This window comes from Arthrobotrys flagrans (genome assembly GCF_004000055.1).
Source record: "Arthrobotrys flagrans strain CBS H-5679 chromosome Unknown unitig_1, whole genome shotgun sequence".
NCBI lineage: Eukaryota > Fungi > Ascomycota > Orbiliomycetes > Orbiliales > Orbiliaceae > Arthrobotrys > Arthrobotrys flagrans.
Window position 1 is genome coordinate 1,059,488 of NW_027137556.1, and position 20,910 is coordinate 1,080,397.

At 45.8% G+C, this 20,910-nt stretch overlaps 8 protein-coding genes across 8 annotated transcripts; 6 read left to right on the forward strand and 2 right to left on the reverse strand.

The window, feature by feature from the left end:
* Nucleotides 1-1,951: 1,951 nt before the first annotated feature.
* DFL_008311 (uncharacterized protein) lies at nucleotides 1,952-3,006 on the forward strand (the record flags this gene model as incomplete). The annotated part of the gene is made up of 3 exons (XM_067638028.1): nucleotides 1,952-2,003; nucleotides 2,056-2,872; nucleotides 2,928-3,006. 3 exons carry the CDS (start codon nucleotides 1,952-1,954, stop codon nucleotides 3,004-3,006), a joined length of 948 nt encoding a protein of 315 aa, XP_067485958.1.
* A 2,264-nt stretch (nucleotides 3,007-5,270) lies between these two features.
* DFL_008312 (uncharacterized protein) lies at nucleotides 5,271-7,190 on the forward strand (the record flags this gene model as incomplete). The annotated part of the gene is made up of 5 exons (XM_067638029.1): nucleotides 5,271-5,453; nucleotides 5,522-5,819; nucleotides 5,883-6,161; nucleotides 6,224-6,364; nucleotides 6,424-7,190. 5 exons carry the CDS (start codon nucleotides 5,271-5,273, stop codon nucleotides 7,188-7,190), a joined length of 1,668 nt encoding a protein of 555 aa, XP_067485959.1.
* A 944-nt stretch (nucleotides 7,191-8,134) lies between these two features.
* DFL_008313 (uncharacterized protein) lies at nucleotides 8,135-9,208 on the forward strand (the record flags this gene model as incomplete). The annotated part of the gene is made up of 1 exon (XM_067638030.1): nucleotides 8,135-9,208. The coding sequence occupies one exon, from the start codon at nucleotides 8,135-8,137 to the stop codon at nucleotides 9,206-9,208; it is 1,074 nt and encodes a 357-aa protein (XP_067485960.1).
* A 1,301-nt stretch (nucleotides 9,209-10,509) lies between these two features.
* On the forward strand, nucleotides 10,510-11,264 carry DFL_008314 (uncharacterized protein; the record flags this gene model as incomplete). The annotated part of the gene is made up of 4 exons (XM_067638031.1): nucleotides 10,510-10,518; nucleotides 10,589-10,742; nucleotides 10,828-11,063; nucleotides 11,133-11,264. The coding sequence occupies 4 exons, from the start codon at nucleotides 10,510-10,512 to the stop codon at nucleotides 11,262-11,264; spliced, it is 531 nt and encodes a 176-aa protein (XP_067485961.1).
* Nucleotides 11,265-11,708: 444 nt separating this feature from the next.
* DFL_008315 (uncharacterized protein) lies at nucleotides 11,709-12,266 on the reverse strand (the record flags this gene model as incomplete). The annotated part of the gene is made up of 3 exons (XM_067638032.1): nucleotides 11,709-11,812; nucleotides 11,891-12,032; nucleotides 12,111-12,266. The coding sequence occupies 3 exons, from the start codon at nucleotides 12,264-12,266 to the stop codon at nucleotides 11,709-11,711; spliced, it is 402 nt and encodes a 133-aa protein (XP_067485962.1).
* A 1,181-nt stretch (nucleotides 12,267-13,447) lies between these two features.
* DFL_008316 (uncharacterized protein) lies at nucleotides 13,448-14,434 on the forward strand (the record flags this gene model as incomplete). Its single annotated transcript, XM_067638033.1, has 1 exon — nucleotides 13,448-14,434. One exon carries the CDS (start codon nucleotides 13,448-13,450, stop codon nucleotides 14,432-14,434), a length of 987 nt encoding a protein of 328 aa, XP_067485963.1.
* A 621-nt stretch (nucleotides 14,435-15,055) lies between these two features.
* DFL_008317 (uncharacterized protein) lies at nucleotides 15,056-16,576 on the reverse strand (the record flags this gene model as incomplete). Its single annotated transcript, XM_067638034.1, has 10 exons — nucleotides 15,056-15,150; nucleotides 15,239-15,261; nucleotides 15,324-15,636; nucleotides 15,698-15,718; nucleotides 15,793-15,844; nucleotides 15,911-15,960; nucleotides 16,027-16,049; nucleotides 16,115-16,277; nucleotides 16,325-16,411; nucleotides 16,486-16,576. The coding sequence occupies 10 exons, from the start codon at nucleotides 16,574-16,576 to the stop codon at nucleotides 15,056-15,058; spliced, it is 918 nt and encodes a 305-aa protein (XP_067485964.1).
* Nucleotides 16,577-17,412: 836 nt separating this feature from the next.
* Nucleotides 17,413-20,441, forward strand: DFL_008318 (uncharacterized protein; the record flags this gene model as incomplete). The annotated part of the gene is made up of 6 exons (XM_067638035.1): nucleotides 17,413-17,470; nucleotides 17,913-17,978; nucleotides 18,060-18,560; nucleotides 18,616-18,821; nucleotides 18,879-20,243; nucleotides 20,319-20,441. The coding sequence occupies 6 exons, from the start codon at nucleotides 17,413-17,415 to the stop codon at nucleotides 20,439-20,441; spliced, it is 2,319 nt and encodes a 772-aa protein (XP_067485965.1).
* Nucleotides 20,442-20,910: the final 469 nt, after the last annotated feature.

Sequence of the window (20,910 nt, forward strand, 5' to 3'; positions counted from 1 at the left end):
GCGCACATACAAATCTATCAATTGGCATAGAAAAGAGGTCAACATCACCCCAATCCTTCGAATTGATCTCTAGCTTGCCTCTAGATAGCTATAGTGATTCCAAAATAACATTAGGGTGTCGAGATACTTGCGACGCCAAGGCAGACCGCAACATCATATTAAGAGGGCAAACAAGCAACAATGACAAGGGCACAGCTTTGCTGTGCAACTGATACTATAAGTAGCCAGTAAGGGTGCTAAGCCTTCATACTATTCCCTCACGATATATCGAGTAAGTAAATAACTATCTTTCTAACGCTGCAAAAGCCAACTCCGCTTATAACTACAAGAATAATATTTAAACCCAGTCAAAATTACTACGGGGATATTGTGCACTAGAGTACTGTATCTGGGGTCGGCGATGCATCATGATGGCGAGGACCAAGGGATTGGTTGAGAGCCATGAGATCCCGTGTGAGGTTTAAAATGCAGAAGGACTTCCTCACCGATCGAAGGGATCGCTCGTAATCCCTTTCTTTGAAGCTAAAACGGTTAGACATATAGTATCGCGTACTTACGAAGGACTATACACAAATATCCTTTCAACGCTCGTCTGTAGCGGTGCTCGAGATACAAAGGCGCCCTGATGACTTCCCCGCTCTATTCGAGATGGTTTATGTGTCATGATCCGACTTTTGCTTCATTGTGTGAACAAACTCTGAGTAAGTCCTAATTTCAAATTATATAACCCAATCCAAGTTGGAAAATAAACCGGTTATTGACTTTACTGTGTGAAATACTTACATTGATATTTGCATAGGGTGTTATTGTGCCCAGGCTTATAAACCCAACACCTCTCCCCGCCATCGGCGCCCAGGAGTCTCAAGACGCTATTAATCGAATTCAGAAACTCATCTCCGCCCAAAATCCGTCGTAGAAATACCATAATGGCCCAAGTCATCTTAACGGGGAGAAACCAGGGCCCGGAACTTAAGGAAACGGACACAGGTAAGTATTTCGGATATGCAAAAAATTTTAAACCTGGGCCCGGAAGAGTATCAGCGTCAGCAAGAAAGACAGTTGTTACTGGGAACGAAGGAGCCGTATTATTTAGAAAGGCCTGCTGAGCCGGGTGATTGGCGGTCTAATACGCGGGATGCGATGAATCGCGCGGGCGACTTTAATAATTAGGTGGTTATGGGAAGGGGTTTGTTAAAAGAAATAAAATGGGATCGTTCAAGAAACGGACGAGCGATTCAACTGGCATTTCGACAAATGGACTATATACACCTCCTAAGATCTAGGAAGACAGGAAGCTGGAGCCAAAACTATAAGGCCAGGGGATAATCATCGAGTGCTAGGGGCTAGCAAGTCAATTGACCTATTGCCACGAAATTTCCATTTTCAGGGTATACATGTATATAATAATTTTGCCACCCATTCCCCCCCAAAAGGAAGAGAGAGGCCAGGATAGATCGATTGCCAGGGGGCTACTCTCGTAAGCAGCAGCTTTCGGAGTTATACGAGCATCGCAGAGCTGGTCGGATTGGATCTTGGCTCGATTCTTAGTAAAATTTGGGGTGGCCATGATGCATGATGTCATTGATTGACTCCACGTACCTCGTCTGATCTTTGGCCTAGTTACGGGAGTACAGCTCCACTGCATAGTGACTGACTGCAGGCTACCAACCACGCCACAGACCACCAACACACCACCATTTCTACCTCCAGACAATCCCCAACCAACTCCAACAACTCCGACCTCTGACCAGGCCCCCATCCCATCTACACATCCTTACCACTGCTTCAAAGACATATTCCCTCCATATTGACAGGCTTCAATATTGCATTTTGATCGCTTAAATACTACACCAACTGCCCTACCGCTTTCTCCCGTATGAGCCCGTCAGCTGTGAAGAAATCGGTGCACCAACTACACCAACCAACTCCACCAGCCCCGCTATCAGCAGCCATGTCCCACTCCCCACCACCACTTCACGGACCCGAGGCTAAACGGCCTAAAAGTCTTTCTCCTCATCTTTTCATAGCTCAATCAAACACTAACATATCCTTTAGGCATCCTCAAGAACCCTTCCTTCCCCGAAACCCCTCCCGTTTCCACACCATCTCGCGAATCAGGCCCATCCCCCCACTCCGTGACTCTCCCAGAATCAGAACATCCCAACTCCGTCGACAAAGATCTCACCATCCAAAATACCCTCCAAAATGCCGGCCGTCGCCGTTCTTCATCCTTCCTCGGTCGCTCAAACTCCTCTTCCTCCCGTCGGCAATCCCTTCTATCGCGCTCAAACTCTACATCCGGCGACTCAATCGACTCCCCGCAGTTAAAATGGGACGAAGCAAACCTCTACCTCAACGAACAAGAAAAATCGTCTACCATGAAAATCACCGAACCAAAGACCCCCTATGCCAAAACTTACGACCCTCTGGAAGATGCGGCGGAAATTAAGCGAATCGAGGCTGAGGAGGCCGCTGGACGAGGAGAAGGTGCCATAGCAGAGGACGACATCCCTGTTCAGCTACTCGACGCCAGTAAGCTTGACGTTGACGAGTTAGATAAAGCTCAAGGAAAGGATCACTCTGGCGGATCTGGCCCGGAACTCATCGGTAAGAAGCCTAGAGGGCTCTTCCAAGATGACGAGATACCCGGGTTGGACATTGGTGAGCCAGAGGAGGATTTGGATACATTGAAACATAAAAACTTGGGTGGGAAGCAAGTCGTGCTAAAGGATGATGGAAAGCACGGAGGAGACGAAGATGAGGATGGAGAGGATGAAGGAGAAGGCGAGGAGTCAGAAGCCAAGAAACATAAGAAGTTTATGGAGATGAGGAAGAGACACTATGAAATGAAGGACGTCAAAGGATTACTCGGGTATGTTATAACAATGCCTCGACTTTGGTTGAAATGGCCGCTAATTATGAGATAGACACCCTGAGGATATAGACGTGGACGGTGAAGACGACGATGGTGACGTCAAACTAAAAGATGCCCCGGATGGCAGATAAACGATTCATTATTATTCCTTACTTTCGATGCGCTACTTTTTTTTCTTAAGATGTCCCTCGTACATCTTTCAGCTCAAGCACAGTGTCTTTTGCTCGCGCGAAATCCTGGTTCTAGTTAGAAACAAAAAACGACAGCAGTGCGGACCGACCGACCGGACGGGTGTCCTTTTTTAAATTTCTTATCTATCGGCTTGAGAGCATTTTTGCATTCGAATTGTTCCCTTCCCTAACTATTCTTCTTTCCTATGTATATTCTCTCTTACTCGCCTGGTTTATCCTATTGCGACTGGCTGGTCTTCTCTTCGCTTTTGCTTTGCACTTAATTTCATGTTCGTTTCTTTCAAATATTGAGGGGGAAAAAAACAGAAAAAAAACCTGGCAACATGTCGAATAGAGAATGAACTTTTATCTCTTGCGGCTGGTGTTCTCTTTTGAGAATTACAAAGAAAGCAATGGTGATTGGAGAGAGCGGGTGCATTCTCCTATCCGGTGGATTACAGCGCACGCGAGGCCATGAATCCCAAGTCTACCGTCGAGGGTGCACAGAGAAAATTTAGAACCCTAGGCCCACAGCTCAATGACGCGCTCATGGCTTTGAAGATTTATGGCTATCATGGAGATCCAAGCGAGTTTATTGATGCTGTCTTTCTGCCCATTCTGACGATTGCAGCAGCTGTTGAAAATATGGAGCGGATTGAAGACGTGGCTCAAGAGATAGAAGAAGCCAAAAGGAAGGCAATGATATTAGCTTCCATCACTCCTCTTCTTTTCCTAGTACCTCTCGCGGGACACGCTCTCGGCTCTGTTGCTGCTTGGCGCTGTTCTTACGATATTGGGCACTGTTGGCGGTGTAGCTTTCGAAATTTACAGTCGAGACTTGTGGATGACCCCCAAAAACGCGCCTCTAGTAATATTCAACATAATATTGGCACCTTTGGCTTTGGCTGATCTTGCTAAAGTCTCTCGAGCGGCAACCCTCATCAGAGGTATGAAGGCGGACGATGTGGTCAAACTTGGTGGTTCCCTCTCTAAGAGAATGCAGACCCGTCAGAGAGTCGGGAGCATCAAAATATAAACTTGCACCCCAGTAACTTAGGTAATAAGTATGTAATAAGCTTTGTATAAGATTCTCGGAACAGGGGTAACATGTAGTTCATATGAAGCCTTATAATTATCAGCCCCTTGAGACCAATGATGGGAATCAAATGTATGTGTCACCATGCATGCACACCCATATCTGGAGCTTAGATTCCGGTATACCGAGCAATCTACTGTACAATCCGGGATGACACAATATAGTCGGGCTAAAACATGCAGATTGCTGGGATCGAATATATATATATAATTATTAATGGCACGTACATACATACTGCGGAGCGCTGTCTTGAACGCTTCAAGGCTCGTTACATCGGCTACTATATCTTGCGAGCCCTGGGGGTTGAAGTTCTAATTTTGCAAGACAGGTGGTAAAAGAATCAGGTGTCCATATAGAAAGGTTCTTGGCCTTGTTTGTTGTATTGATAGAAGAATTTGATCAGCCAATCATTTGGAGTAGGAATTAAAGTGGCGGGCTGCGCATTGGAGCTCATGGAGATAATGCGGCACGGATGGTTAAGATAAACGAGCCGGTGATGAGAGCCTTGTTTTCAATGCAGGCAAGCTAGCCATCACGGTTGTGCCCCTGTAATTTCACTGAGCTCTCAGCGGATAGTTCTCCAACTGAATCGTAAGGCTGGGGAGGGGCCGTGTGAGTAGCACTTTAATGATCGTAAAATATCGTAGCCTCGAGACAAAATATGGCAGAAACTATAGAAAATTGTAGCATGATTGTAGAGAAGAATGATTACCTCCATATCAATACCTCAACTCAACACGAGGTATAAATAGAAGACCTTCTCCATACGGTCGAGAGCTTCTTCGACCATCCTGATATCGGACAGTTTCCAATTTACTAATTCTTTATAATCGGTTGAAGTTGGCGTGGAAAGAAAGTTATTTGGATAAACTGCTTGGCTTCACAAGCATTCACCACTTTACCAGGTGGAGACGTCAGATAAGATACCTTTCGCATCAAAACTCACCTAAATTATCTACAAATGGAGGGAACATCCCTTCTCACTCTTAATGATTCATCCGAGCCAGCGAAGCTGACTAAGAGCTCGCCTCACATCAAAGAGCTGACGCATCGGTCCAATCTTTGGCGCGTGATTCGGGGAGAAATAAGCTGGCGCTTCGTGAGTGCGCTCGTCTTCAGCGTACTCATAATGGTAACTCTTGAAAGGTTCGCGGGAATGGGACACCTCGACCGCTGGGAGAAGCGGGGCTTCAACGCCCTCGCAATCTTGCTATCGTCGCTTGTGAGTTTATCGTTAGGCTCGCTGTTACAATTATTGGGGAATATGATCCGGTGGCGGTTGCTGGCGAGGGAAGTTAATAAGCCCCAAGATGTAAAGTTTCAACTCCTGACCCGAGTGAGAAGAGATAATATACTGACCTGTATACGTATGTTACAAAGGTTGATTTGATACTAGGCATGGCTCAACCGACCGGGGCACTGAGGTTAATCTGGTATCACACCAAAAATGGACGATGGACGGTAACGACGATTGTAGTGGCGGGATTCCTGCTCATCAATATCATCGGTCGACTAAGTGTGGCTGCCTTTGGATTAACGTTTGATCTGAACGAGCTTCCAGGAATAGAGTATCCCGTCATGGTCACAGACTGGGGCTCAAAGGATTGGCTCGACCTACCCAGGGGCTCTCTTACGGGTGATTTCGAAAAAGATCGCGAGTTTTTATTCCCAGATTTCAGTCAGTAGTCGTCTTGTTCTTTTGGCTGGCCGTCGAGTGTTCGTAGCTGATAGACACAAATAGCGCAAGTAAACGGCCATGCAACAGTTGGACTAGTTACGGTTCCGATAGAGTTCAACCACACAGACCAAGGAAATTATAACGTGACAAACTTGGGCGGACAGGGAATCGACCGAAAGGTCGAAGGAGACACAATTACATATTCGTACTCCTTGAAAGAATACCAAGGGCTCGAGACTACTTCATCAAAGAATAAGGTCATCCATAGTTCATCAAGTTGTGTTGGAAGGACGTTTTATGAGAATGATGTCTACGAGGGCGGGGAGCTCGTTGGTAGCATCGGTAATTCGTTTGTGTGACTATAATCCTAGGAGCTGAATCGGGGCTGATCGATGGTCGACTAGAAAGCGTCAATGCCAATAGCGAAGGCTTCCTCCAAGTATTGCCGGGCATATTTAATTTCTCGAACTTGGTGACCGACTATTTGTGGGCAGCGCCGCTAAATTTTGGTAACCTCTCAGCTCCAGCGGGGTGTGCAACAACATGTAAGTGCAAAACTTCATATATATTACTCGATTCCGAAAGACTGACAGAGCCCTTCAAGATATATATATACAAAAACAATACCGGGGCGCTAGGAACCGAACTGGCACCTATTTCGAGTGCACAACTTGCCTAACTGATGAAAATAACAGGTTAGGTATCGGAACGGACCTCTTGCACGGCTTAGCCCCCGGAAATTCTTCATATACTGCTAATCTCCTCCTCTTCGTTGGTACTTTTGAAATATTCTATACATACAGCTGGGCCGCCAGCCTAGCGATGCGATTCTACTCAAGCTTAGGGAGGGCTCCAGGTTTCCTAAACAACCTCGATGTTAACCTTACCGGGGAGTTCCCGAGAGGCAAGGTCTCGAGTTATGCGGAACTATATGCTGCACACCTGGCAGCACGCCTACCCCTCCTTGCCATCATCGGCGCCGAGACTAAGTTACCAAAGGTGCCGCGGGATATGGGTGCGTCTGAGAGACCGTTTGTTAACGTTGTACTCGAAGTACGCTGGCCTAGGGCTATTGGTGTGCTCGCGGCAATTTCTGTGGGACAACTAGTGGTTATTGCGGTCGTAATATTCGCATGTAGGAAAGTCTTCATACGCGATCACGACAGCTATCTTTCGATCGCAAGGCTGATGAAAACCGCGATGGAAAAAGTAGAGGGAAATAGTACGGATACAGGGCGGGAGCTTGCTGAGCATTTGGGTAATAAGGAAGTCAGAATGAGATACGGTACTAGGTTAAAGGAGTCTGGAATTTATGAGGTGGACCTGTGGAATGATGTTGACAAGTCCTTCCCAAATGCAATGTATGGATGATGATAGAGATTCCAACAAGTTGTGGTGCGAGGGCTGTGTTGTACTGCTGAGGCTACCTCTAATTTTGTCTCCGCAATGCAATGCGATACAATAACCATCGGATATCAATTCGACCCCTCCACTCTTTCCCTGCATAGTCATTCATTAGTGTCGGTCCAGGAAACGTGGTACCAAATAACGGACTCGCGCAGTTATCTAACAGGGACGTCTGACCATTGCCAGGCTATTCCGGCATATGCATCATGACGCAACCTCCCTGCAACCACCGACCCAGGCTGGGCATGATCTGGGTACTGCTTAAACGAAGTTAAAGTACCCCGTAGGACACCCCAAATCATGGCATTGAAACAAATCCCTTTTGTATCCGAAATCCACGAGCCCAAAGCCTGCAAAGGAGTTATGCAGAGCCATATGGTCATGCGTCTCTGGATCGATACACCCTCAGTTGATCTGTATACAATGGCAGTAAAGTTACGGTGACCCCGCACCTTAGGTTTGACTGCCGGCTAACATCAGACTCTTCTTGTTATTATTCCTTTCAATCTGTTCCGACGGAGTAAGTGGGTTAGCTCGATGCCTTGGAACGCTTAAGTTCGCAAATAAGCGCCGTTACAGCCGTAGTCTTGTCAGACGGAGCAGGTCTCAACATCAACCTCAGGACTCTCAGCCCCGTCAATGTTATATTACAGCGTAGTCGCTCTCATACGCTTTAGAAATATCTTTTTTTAGAGTTCATCACTTTCATTCCCCCGATCGTCGACTCCGCTGGAGTATATTCACCTTCGCACTGCAGTACCCAGCCGGTTGGGGTCACTCGATCACCAACTTCGCTTCGGCTCCGCATCCCACCGTTCCGGCCGAGAGACAAAACCCAACAGACTCCTTATAGCATGTCTTCAAGAACAACATCCAATCCAACCGTGGCTAACCCCACAACCACCAAAATGCCATATCTCCCCCTCGAAATCGTAGAATCAATCCTCTTAGAAACCACGGCCCTAACAGTCCTAACCTCCTGCCGACAAGTCTGCAAAACCTGGAAATGTCTCATCGAAACCTCCCCAAAATTAAAATATTATTCGACAACAGGTCTAAAACTTAACAAATACAATCGTCAACCTGATATTCCGCCGCAAGTCACACCGATGGCTATGGACGTACTCTCGAAGTTTTGGGGAAAGATTGCGAAACATGGGTTTGCTGATGGTGGATCGAAGGGAACATGTTCGTTTGGGAATACGATATTGAGGATAAATTCGAATTCTAAAGGATTAAATTGGATCACGAAACCTATATCCGCTATTCGCAATACCCTCGGTCGCTGTCATAGTTATATATACATGTTAGGCTCCGACGCCGAAAACTACGCCACAACTCCTAAACCAGCAGCATGGAGACATTACCTCATGCTAACATTCTTCATCCTAACATTCCCCATAGCCCTAATCTTCTCCTTCACCCAATATTACATCACCAGAATAACCCACAACTCCCCATTCACAACCGTAAACCGTCATCGATCCAAAATTCGCAAGGAAACTCAAAAGTTACTAAAAATCTTCGAATCAACAATGAATAAAGTCCCCTTTACAACTGCGAAACTAGATGACGAGAAGAATATTTATACAATAGACATAAGCACTTCAACAAACTGGTCAAATGTAACGGATTACTTTGGTCCGATACTCGATAAATCACGGGAACCTACTATTCCAGCGATGTATTATAATACCATCTCATTACTTACCACCCCCGTGTTCTTTTATTTACCGTCAACGATAAAGCCCATTCCGATGCATTTCTTGAGGGGTGGGTATAATAGTAGTAACGGCGGGAGGATGATTCAACCGACTGATGCGGTTGTGTTGGTTGAGTTTGAGTATTTTAGGTATGGAGAGGAGAAGGGAGCCGAGAGGTTTGTGTTTAGAGGGAAGGATCCATTTGACGCGATGAGGGGGGAGGAGGGGGAATATGTGGGGATGACGCATTGGGGGCATTATCATCGGGTGCAAGTTTAAAATGGAGATGGAGATGGAGTTTACTTGGTCATCGATATGTTTTTGGGGAAGAGATTGTGTATTTCTATATTTGGACAGAGGGCACCTTTTTGTATTTTATTTTCTAGCGTCTTCTAGGAGGTTGATGCGTATCCTACAGCCTCTTCTTTCGGTGTATGTAGTTTATCTTTTTTGTCTCTATCTATGCCTTGTCTCGTGAACCAGACCCGTCTTTTGAGAACATGTATTCGCAAAACAAAGCCCGGCGGAACAAATGCTAGATGTTCTGGCTCTTGTGTCATCAGGTTCTCGTACAAATCGGGCCACAAAGGAGACACAACGGCAACATGGGTTAGGTCTTCGTTGAGTATTGCTCTTCAATTCCGGGCCACCGCCACCCCTCAAAAATTGCGATCGAGCAGTGCATATATACCACTTATTCAGAAGTGGGCTTAATAAGCAGCCTCGCCGGCCTAGCCTTGCCAACAAATGGGTTGATATTGTTGTAGTTTATGAGACAACACAGCGCAGGCACCAGTGCAAACGAGGCTGTTGGGCATCGGACCTGCAGAAAAAGGCAAGTATCTGGAAACATAGGGGTCAAACAGACTACCGGCGGTAGGTAAGGAGCTCGGTTCGGGCGAAGTCGGTCGTCGGAGTCCTGTGGACGTCGGGATGGTTTCTAGAAAAAGGGTCTCACAATCAGACATCGAACCAGGTTTCAGTTATGGCGAGTTTCATCGACGGTAACGTTACTTAATAGCATGTGAATCTTTATAAGCACAATGCAAGCCGCGTAAGCCCCAGCACAATCTCCAAGTAAAGTTCCATCATTTTTTTTCATAATTAACGTTTCTTTAAAGGATCCACAGCACCGTGTCTTCCCTCAAATTAATTTTAATTATATTCCCGTCTACTAATTATAACAATCGACTACCCTTCTTGGCATCCCATCGATCGTATAAGGAATTTAAGAAGAGTAATTTTTGGTTGTTCGTGGGTCTACGTAATCACCCGTCGCCAAGCCACAGTGGGTGCGCAACTGGTTAGTATGGTAACATCGCCCTAGCTTAACGGTCGAGAGGTGGTACTAAAGAAAAAGCTTATATCCTGGACGCTAGTCGTCGTGATTTTGAAGCCTCTTTCAATAACCCCTAGAATTTGGAGTCAAAGGATTACTTTTGAACAACAATAGACATAGTATATAATATTATTGTGGACATTGGGATTTTATACATCGACATTTCGTTTGAACGACTTTCATCACGATACAATTGAATACCCTCCTTTTCAATTCAAGATCTTGGGATACATCTATCATAATGCATAAGGTACGTCCTTCAAACCCAATCTTTGTTATACCATAGTTAAGATTTCAAAACCCTAACCTTAAATTTCCAGGTCGAAGCTCCAGAACCCTCTGTTTCAGCCAACCAACAAGGCTTCTACCAAATCCCTCTTCAACAACAAGTGGGAGTCGTCACCATTCAAAAACCTTTAGCACCAAATGATTGGATATACGGTACTTGCGGATGTTTCGGGGATTGTGATAAATGTAAGCCCCTCCTCTGTCCGTATTCTTCGTCGAATGGTTATAAACATAGAACAACTCTAATCAAAATACTTTTGTTACTAATCAGGCTGCATCGGCTTCTTCTGCCCATGTGTTACATATGGTGAAATCCACCACCGAATGCGGAACAAAAGTGTCTCGGACTACAACCGTTGTTGTAACGGTCCCTGCTGGGGATTCTGTGGTCTAATGATCTGTGGTGCACAATGGATTATGGGGATGATGCAGAGGGGAGAAGCGAGGAGTAAGTATAATATGAAGGGATCGGGATGTGGCGATTGTATAAGGCATTTTTTTTGTCAGGTGAGTTTTTCATTTCTGAAAAAAAAAATAATTACGATTAATTACTGACGGGTTCTGGAAATGTTATAGTGCTGCTCGTTGATTCAGGAGAATAGAGAAGTGGAGACGAGGAAGCAGTTATTGGTGCCGGCTAATGTGCTTGGGTATCAACCTGCTGTTGCGATGAATTATGGCCAGGTTAATGGGGTTGCGGGACGTTGATTTAAACAAGTAGTTTCTGCTTTCGCGATCGGTGTTTAGCATATTCGGAGGGTGTATGGTGCTATGTTATGCTGGGTTTGTACTACTACATGGCATTGATAAAGGGCATGGGCGTATATTGTATATAGCAACTTCATTATTTTCTAAAGCATTAATGGTATTATGTCGTTAATATCTGTTAACTCTCTAAATAGTCAAGCCATTAAATTTCTCGCACTGCATTACTCTCACCTCTCCCATATTCCCGTGCGCTTCATATAGGACCAGATACATCTAGAGTCGAGGGAATTATATCGCTATCCCGGTTCAATATTAGAACTCGTGTCTGACGCAGTACTCCTGCCGCCTCGAGTGCCTCTTGCTTTAGTATATCGAAGCTTCTCCATCCTAATCACCATCGGTAGTTCTTGCTCGTCGCTTCGTAGCGAAACTTCACTCATGAGCTCAATTTCGTTGAATTTGGTAATTCACGAAATTTCCTGGGTCGTATATCACCCTATCCAGGCAAGTCAACTTGAGATAGAATTGCGTTGCACCAGGTGCAGGTCCTATTCGACAAAATATCGTCAGTAAAAACGGAGTAGTATTGGTAAACAAAGATTTGGGACCAGTAAATAAGTGCATACCAGCGAAATTATACCAAACGTTTCCTTGAGAATCGAACCAACTTCTCTTAGGCTCGAATGGGGTTTCCTGCCATTCTTCCCCTCTAGCCCAGAAGACTTGGATTAATGGCTGAGCGACGTTTCCGCAGTTCATTTGTTTGGTCTGTTGAGCATAATCTTTGTATTAGTATTTTGGCCTTAAGTTTGTTGTATAAATATGATATATAGATGTTGAACTGACCCAAACTTGGCCGGAGAATTGGTCGTTTTCGTACTTGTATGTTCCCATCCATAGTTCTTTAGATTGAGATGGCCAGGGAGGGGTTATGACACCTGCGCTGACGGTGGCGAAGGGGAGGATGATGGCGCAAAGCCCGGTAAGAGTGAAGAATTTCATGGCTAGGGTATAAACAGGATCGATCAAAGAGCTTGGGTGACAGAACGGCTAGCTTAGTGAGATATTGAACGAAAGCCTCTAAGTACTACCTAGTATTGAAAAGCCAAAGGAATGATTGCTAAGGGGGGGAAGGACGTCACGATCATATATATATACTATCCATTCTGAAATGACCGTCGATATTTCAAAATTCTGCTACGGCCCACCAACACGTGCAATACAACATCTGGATACAACATCACAGAACTGGGACATAGCATCGATGCATCAAACTTCAATTTCGCATTACTACCGGCATTTCGGGGTGGCCAGAACCTTTAAACCCCCAGGCACCCTGGGAAAATGCTTTTAAAAACTACCTTATAAGGCTATCTCAAATACTAAAAAGGAAAGTAACGTAGAAGGTGAAAATTGAGCAGTTGAAAGAGATATAACAACTATCCAATATTTTGTTAGTCAAACTTGAGATTTCTGTCCAGGCTGACTTTCGGAAGGAAGGAGCTTTTACAATATCGGGATTGAACAAGCGTATGCCCCGAGTGGGTTGGAAGTGCCAAACTCGGACACGGCAATGCAGAGTGCACCCCGGCAAACGTTCGGGACATATATCAGGTCTGTTACAGAGTATACCTCATGTTGTCACATCAATTAGTACTAACATATCATCATATATCTATGCCAACCGGCTAGCTACCGCGTGTTACACACGATTCGGAAATTAGTCGAGCATTTAGGGCTGTAACTATGAGCAAAGAAGATCGCTCTCGATCCCTGCACACTACTGGACCCCATCGTCCAATTCTTGGTTGTTGATAGGCTCGAACCAGCAGGGATCTGGCCTTCCAACAAAAACAACACTTATTACTACTGCTACTAGAGGATTTCATGTACCAAGCTGTCTACTCGATGAAAAGGATTCTCGACAGCTGTTTTTGTAATGTGATACTGTCTATGGAAGATTCCCACATTGTATGATCAGCGTGCATTCCCGTGTGCAAAACAAAACTATTGTCCAAAAGTTTCCCTCGAGAAAACTATAAAAACGAACGCGTGTTACACCGACTTCATTCTATCTACACTCCAATTCTCATCACACTATTCCAACATAATGGTTAAGCAGAGGTAAGCAACGTGTTATCAGCAGTGACATATTGCGTGCATCCTATCGAGTTAACCACTCAATGTTAACCCGCACGAACAGCGCTACTTTGCCCGTCAGGGCTCTTTCCCTTGCACCAACCTATAACACCCCTTGCGATTGCAAAGGCAACGCTAAGGTTAAGAAGTGCTATCTCGCTAAAGTCCCCAATGAGATCATCATTCAAATCATGTCTCTTCTGCCTGTCGAAGCCCAACTCTGTGCTGCCAAGGCCTTCCCACGCTTCAGGGTTGTCATCTCCCTTCAGATCTTTAAAGAAGGAAGATACACCTGGGAAGGCCATCAACTATCATTCAAGGGAAAACATGGTCTCTTTTCCGTTGAAAATGGGTATCTCGAATGCACAGCTACATCTGGGATCGTCGAATCATGCCTCTTGAGACAAGACTCTCAGAATTACTATGTCAACGCCTCTGTCACCGCGGACCCAACGCCATTCTTGGAGGACGATGTTTTCACCGGATTGCCCATTGGATTCACTCATCGAGATTTGCACGACAGGTATAGATTCAGACCTTCCACTGATCCAAGGCTTGACTATCTAGAAGTGAGTATCTGGGTTTTCGACGAATGCGGCAACCCTGTGACCTATGAAAAACGGTGTGTCACTGATCTACTTAAACTCATCCCAGGAGGCGCCACTAGACCCTGCACCATTCGACAGCTCCTCAAAGGGATCGGATATGGAGTGGAAAACTTTCTAGGCAGGGGACTCCGGAAAAGAGCTCATTATGGCAAGAAGTGCGAATTTCAAGTATTCCAAGAGAAAGCAGATGGCAGTTTGCGTGTCGAGGCTCACCCGGTCTTGGACGAAATTTGGCCCTTCCCAACCAATGGAAAACCCTCAACTGGCCCGCCGGCGCTGCTCCGCACACACTCAAACCCGCTATACCGACGTAAATTTCGCTTCGATCTTACAAAACCTATCAGGCCACCAACTCCAGATGGACCGCCCGATGGATTTCGGGACAGGGATATCGATACTTATTATGATTATTATTCTGATTGAAGAAAAGAGTGTGTATCCAGCTCTATTGAAATCTTCATGCTTATGGCTAACATGCTCCTTCTCTAGGTACCGGGGCGAGGATTATGAAAAATCCCAATCATTTCTCTTCCATTGCGGTGACTTCGTATACGGGAGGTGGCTTTTTTCAACTACTAGTGGATCGGGCTGTTTTTTTTATATTGGAACTCGCTCCTATACATTATGCTTTATCGAGGGCGGATATTCGATAATTCACTTGCAAAACAACTTCTCTGGAACTTTATTACCATATAGCTCGGCAGTATTATCATAGTCTCCATAAGTTTCAATACACCTTTGCGAACTTGTCTATTCAAGTTATCTCTAATTCTAAGTTCATAATTTCGCTCCAACTGCAAATCCGTTCCTCCCAGTAACAACACCATATGAATTTCCTTTCTTCCCAAACATAGTTTTCAAGTCTTCGGCAAGCCACTCTGGTCTTTCGTGGGCGGCGAAGTGTCCTCCACTAGGATGTGCCTTCTCGAATACGGCCCTCCCGGTTGTTCTACCCCATGCGAGGGGCCAGTCGATAATATCAAGCGGGAAAACGCTAATACCAATTGGGACTGATGATTGGATTGGACGAAATACCGTAGTCCTTTAGTCGGCGGGCTGGTGCTCGCCCGTGTAATAGATACGTCCGGAGGCAGCCGGACCATCGTTTGAGGAGCCATACATCGAAACCCAGGTTAAGACTAACATACCGGATCAACAAGTTGACCCTTCAAAGGATTCCAAAGCGGCCAGAGCCAAGAGATATATGGAGGACTAGGGAGTACTCACTTTCATCATCAGTCCACATATAGCTATCGGATTGACATACGTTAGCTTCTATGCTCAAATATAGGGCGTTTATAACTCATCATACCCGTCACTCCAGTCATGCATCTTTTCATAAATCCAGGCCAATAATCCCACAGGGCTATCCCGTAATGCATATCCGATGGTTTGCGGCTTCGAGCTTTGAAGGTTATTGTAACCGATTCCCTCGTCGTAAAACCACTTTCGGCGTGCCAACCTCTCCTTATCGAGCTCGCCGTGTGACTGAAGACTATACTGTAGCCATAGAAATGGATTTTGGGTGACCTCTGGAGGAGATACCCACCACATGAAGTTGAAGTGGCACGATTCGCGGTGTGTAGGACCGTATTTAACGGCCATGAATTTGGAGATTACTGCACCTTGAAAAGGTCAGCTTTCACGTATATATGAGTGGCTTAACAATCTTCGAGATATTGTTACTCCAATCGCCTCCTTGAGTTACTATGGTGGTGTATATACTTGTTAGTTTCTCCGTTCCTCTATTCTCTTTTCGCATAATTATCCGGTTATCATACCATATTCATTATATCCAAGTTTCAACATCAACTTATGGTGGAACTCTGCATGCTTTTAAAGCGAGAGAAATTAGCCAGCTTCACATTTTAACAATGTAGACCTGGGGGGGAACGGTACTTTTGCCGAGTCGAAGCCAATCTTCTTAAGAGCATCAGAAAACCCGATATCTGCATTTAATGATTAGAGGCATCCGAGCTTGGTAGGAGGGGGGGTTTCCACCGAAGGCTACAAACCGGCTAGGGAAGGTGCAACAACGCTTAGACAAAGTTAGTATATTCTCAGTGTTACATCTTCGAAGTATCTTCAGCAAAAAGGTATTACTTAAAGTATGGGCCATTTGCACCCGCTGTAAGGAGCGGGATCAACTCCAAACTCTCGAGAAAACTCCCTAGCCATCCGTGAATGAAAATCAATGGAATTGCTTTGACTCTTAGTACTTTGCACTTGACATGGACAGAATGTATCGCCAAAGGTTCAAATCCGTCTACTTCGATCGTTGTCGTGAACTGGGGGACTTTATTCAGATGAGACTTAGCCGCCCGCCAGTCGGAGCTTCCCTTCTAGTATTTCGTAAGACGTTTGATTTCCGAGAGCGGTGTCCCCAAATCCCAATTCTATCTGCGGCAGGCAGTTAGGTTAAGAATAACAATATGCTTCGGGATGTATTGAGATTCGAATTCTCGAGTAGTTACCATCGGGGAAGTTGGCAAGATCAAGTTTTTGTTTGACTAAATCAATCCTTTCCTGGGGGATCGATAATTTGTAGGGTCTGATGCCGTCCATTGTGGGTCGGGTTTGTGTTTGGTGTGTGAGGTGGGAGATAATGTAATCGTCGGTGGGCTTTTCCGGAGAAACGTCGAAACGTTCGAAATTTTAGATTAATTGCAAGATTCGCGAATAATCTAGCTATCTAAAGAAGGCCGTTTTATAGCTTCCACCATGAACTCCGGGTAAGAGTTCCTCAACCCTTGTTCCTATTCAGCAAAGGAACGGTATTAATTCTCGTTGACAGAACCTCGATAGCGAGGCAGACGTGTTATTTAACAGTACGTCATTACATTCGAAATGGTAGAACATCACTATGGTTCATTTGCATTCCAGGCTTCCGGGCCCGAGATCGAAGATCCTCGACATGCGTCCCAGCCGACGGGTTCCGATTATTGCATTAAGGCTCCCGTTTGACGGGCTTGATATGATACGCGCTGCCAAGTGGCCAAGCTCTTTGATGACAAACCGACATCATAGTTCTCTCAGCCGTATTCAGATATCTGGTCCTGCATGTGGCACAAACGGTTTCGTTCCGCTATTCGGGCCACCATCACTGCATCGGTTAGGGTTGAAGGTCCTGGTCGGGTTATCCTTGCCAAATCCTCATACAAATCTGAGGCACACCTCCGACCTGGGTCGAGCAGGGTATATTCGCTAAGGCGGCCCAATTCGTACCCCCGGCCAACAATATCTCGATGTTTGCCGCCCAAAGATTCTCCACCAGGATCCATTAAGGAGAAAGAGGGGGGCTTCAAAGGCACAGAGCTTTACGGGCGAAACATTTCCCACACGTGTTTCAACTGCTTCACAGGTCCAGGAAACAGTCTAGGGATTCACAGGATGGAAGCAAGATGTCGCGCGTAAATAGTTCAGCTGAAGAGCGGGTCGGGTCTGTTCGCCCTTTATCGAGTACGTCGGTTTGGTATAAAGTCGAAATACTCCGCCCCTCGCAGGCTTTGAACTATTTCCTCCCACTAATTCATCCGAAATAATCCTCTGGCGTCGCGTTGTCATCTAGGCCGCTTCGTATTTGCTACTCCCGCAAACCGACCCCCGAAACCCTCTTTAGTGATCTTTTTAGTCGGCAGGAATCCGTTGATCGGTTCCATTTACTCTCTTTAAGCTAGACTATAGAACTTTATCGATATTACTAGACCGATAAACCTTTTTGGAATTCATAGACGGGTGCCCCTCTTTTAAAAGCTTTTAATTTATAAACTACATCTTTTCTTGGAAGCTCTTTCCATATCTGCATGCAAGCCACCCTTGCAGTGCCGGCGACATCGATACCTCACCGCTGAAAGCTACGGTCTATCCCCATAACATCGATTCGATACGGATTTGCTCCAAGAAAACCCCACACACGGAAAGATAAGCGAACCGACAGTAGCTACAGCCGGGAGGTTGGGCGTCTCGAGTGCGTATATCTACGGATCCTGATTCATACCCATCTTATATACCATAAACGTGTATAACATAAATATCTCTCTGCCTCCAGTGGCCGGCCGAAGTACCATCTCGATCGTCCCCCATAGCGACAACCTGATGGCAGCTCCGACGACTGTAGATACATCGTATTTCGACAAGTCTCATTCTTCTGGTACATACGCTGAATCCCCTGGCTCTGCCGTCCTAGTTACTCCTTCTGCAGCCACTATTTTCTCCGCGGATTCATCTCCAGCTACATCCATTGCAGGAGCGAGCTTGCAGAACATCCCAGAAGTACCAACTCCACAAATTCCCACATCACCTCCCCGGAATTCCAGCGTAGGCGCAAGATCCAGAAGAGTTTCACTTGCAAGACAAAGGATGAAAACTCTATCGAATCCGGTCGATTCGGCCATCATTGATACGATGCTCCAGTCTGTCAGACTGGACGTCCTTTCTGGATATGCTCCAGAAAAGCCTTTGGAAGTTAAGCAGCTCACCGCAGCTGTGAACCTGCTGGAGGGTAATAAGAAAGGATATCAGTTGCTTCGAGAACCTATTCTCAACAGAGGTATGTTGTTAATGATAGAAGCTGTTACTCGGGATTGGGCTAAGAGATCTCATAGGCACATCGACAAGCCCGAAGGACCGTCAGGAGCTAAACTTGACTGGGCTTCTGCCGCATGTCATGGAGACTCAGGATATTCAGTGCATGCGCGCCATGAAAATGATTCGTAGTCGACAAACGGGAATCGACAAGTACTTGTACCTCTCCACCCTCAAGTCCACAAACATCGATCTGTTTTACAGACTTTTGATGGATAATGCAAAGGTATGGTAGAACTATTGGGTATTCGTTTCTAGCCATTAGCTGATCCAGAGCTTCCAGGAACTTATGCCTATCGTCTATACCCCGACAATTGGTGACGTCTGCCTGCAATATAGCACTATTTTCACAAAGCCAGAGGCTCTCTATATTTCGATCAAGCAGCGTGCCAGCCTAACCACCATCCTAAAGAATTGGCCATACCCGCATCCTGAAATTTGCGTCGTCACTGACGGATCCAGAATCTTGGGTCTCGGTGATCTCGGAATTAATGGTGTTGGTATCCCAATCGGGAAGCTCGCTCTATACGTTGCTGCAGCTGGTATCGACCCTGAGAAGACCCTCCCCATTGTGCTCGATCTTGGAACCGAAAATGAGGATAACCTCCGCGATCCTCTCTACCTGGGTCTCCGTCAGAGACGTGTTCCCAAGCCAGAGGCTCTCGAGTTCATGGACGAGTTCATGACCGCCGCTGCCTCGGTTTACCCGGATATGATCATCCAGTTCGAGGACTTTGAGACCGACAAAGCTTTCCACTACCTTGAACGTTATCGACATGATTATAAGTCCTTCAACGATGACGTTCAGGGAACCGGTGCCGTCATTCTATCTGGATACATGAACGCCGTCCGTCTTTCAAACGTTCCTCTTCAGGACCAACGTCTCGTATTTATGGGTGCTGGTTCCGCTGGTGTTGGTGTCGCTAAACAAGTCATGGAGTACTATACCCGTCAAGGTCTCTCTGAGATGGAAGCCAAGTCCAAGTTCTACTTGGTGGATACTAAGGGTTTGGTTACATTGGACCGTGGTGACCGACTTGCTGAGCACAAGAAATTCTTCGCCCGAACAGACAATGCAGGTCACCAATTCAAGACTCTTGAAGATGTTATCGAATATGTTCGCCCAACTGCCCTCCTCGGTTTGGCCGCTACATTCGGTATCTTCACTGAGAGTGTTGTCCGCGCCTTGAAGGTTTCTGTTGATGCTGGTGGCATGAATCGTCGACCTATTCTCTTCCCTCTTAGCAACCCTTTGTCCAAGGCTGAGTGTACATTCCAGCAAGCCGTTGACTGGACTGAAGGCACAGTTATATTTGCTTCTGGTTCCCCATTCCCGTCTTATACCCCAGCTAATGGCGGTGGTGTCACTTACCAACCAGGCCAGGGTAACAATGTCTACATTTTCCCTGGTCTCGGTAAGGGTGCTATCCTTGCTAAAGCCACCAGGATCACCGACGAGATGGTTTATTCATCTGCTGTGGCATTGGCCAACTGCTTGAATGCCGAAGAAATTGCCGCCGGTTTGATCTACCCCAGGATTGAGCGTGTCCGAGACGCCAGTGTCGCGGTAGCCAGAGAAGTCATGAAGGCTGCACGGCGTGAAGGAGTCAGCAAGTTGGATGACAACTTGTGGAGAGAATGGAGTGAGGTGCGTATAAATGGTTAAATATTTTCCTTATCAAAAGGAATAGCATTGCTAACGTTTACATGTCGCTAAACTTAGTGGGGCGACGTCGTCATGGACCAGTGGATCCAATCCAACAGCTACGACCCAGATCTAAGCAAGCCAATTCAAATGAGGAATGGCAGTGGTGGGGCTTCCAAGGGACTATGGGGCGCTAAATAAACTAGAGGTCTTTTAACTTTTGGTGCGCGTTGAAACTAGCATGATCGTCTTGGGCTTTGATGAAATGCGATAGCAATGACCTTACGACGTAGATACATGAACTGGGGATTCTAACTTGGAGTCAGTCTGGTAGCTAGCGCTTATGGGTTTCCTCGGATTTTGTTTTTGGTAATCTCTTTTGTTAATTTCTAGTTTCATTAGCCGTTAATTTACTTTTACGGTGGGCGGAATACCTATATTCTCTGGAGTTGGCCTCTGACATTATTTCCTGAAAACATCTATAGATTAATGCTCTATTCAAGTCTCCCAATATCTCCCCTAATGATATATCGTGCGACCTAATACCTTAAGTCTTCGTAAAATCTGTACAGGATTTTATTTGTAACGAGATTTCTTACTTGTGAAACATTAATATAATTTCGATCTAATCGAATACTCTAGTGTCACAGGAGCACCGAACCTAGCCGCA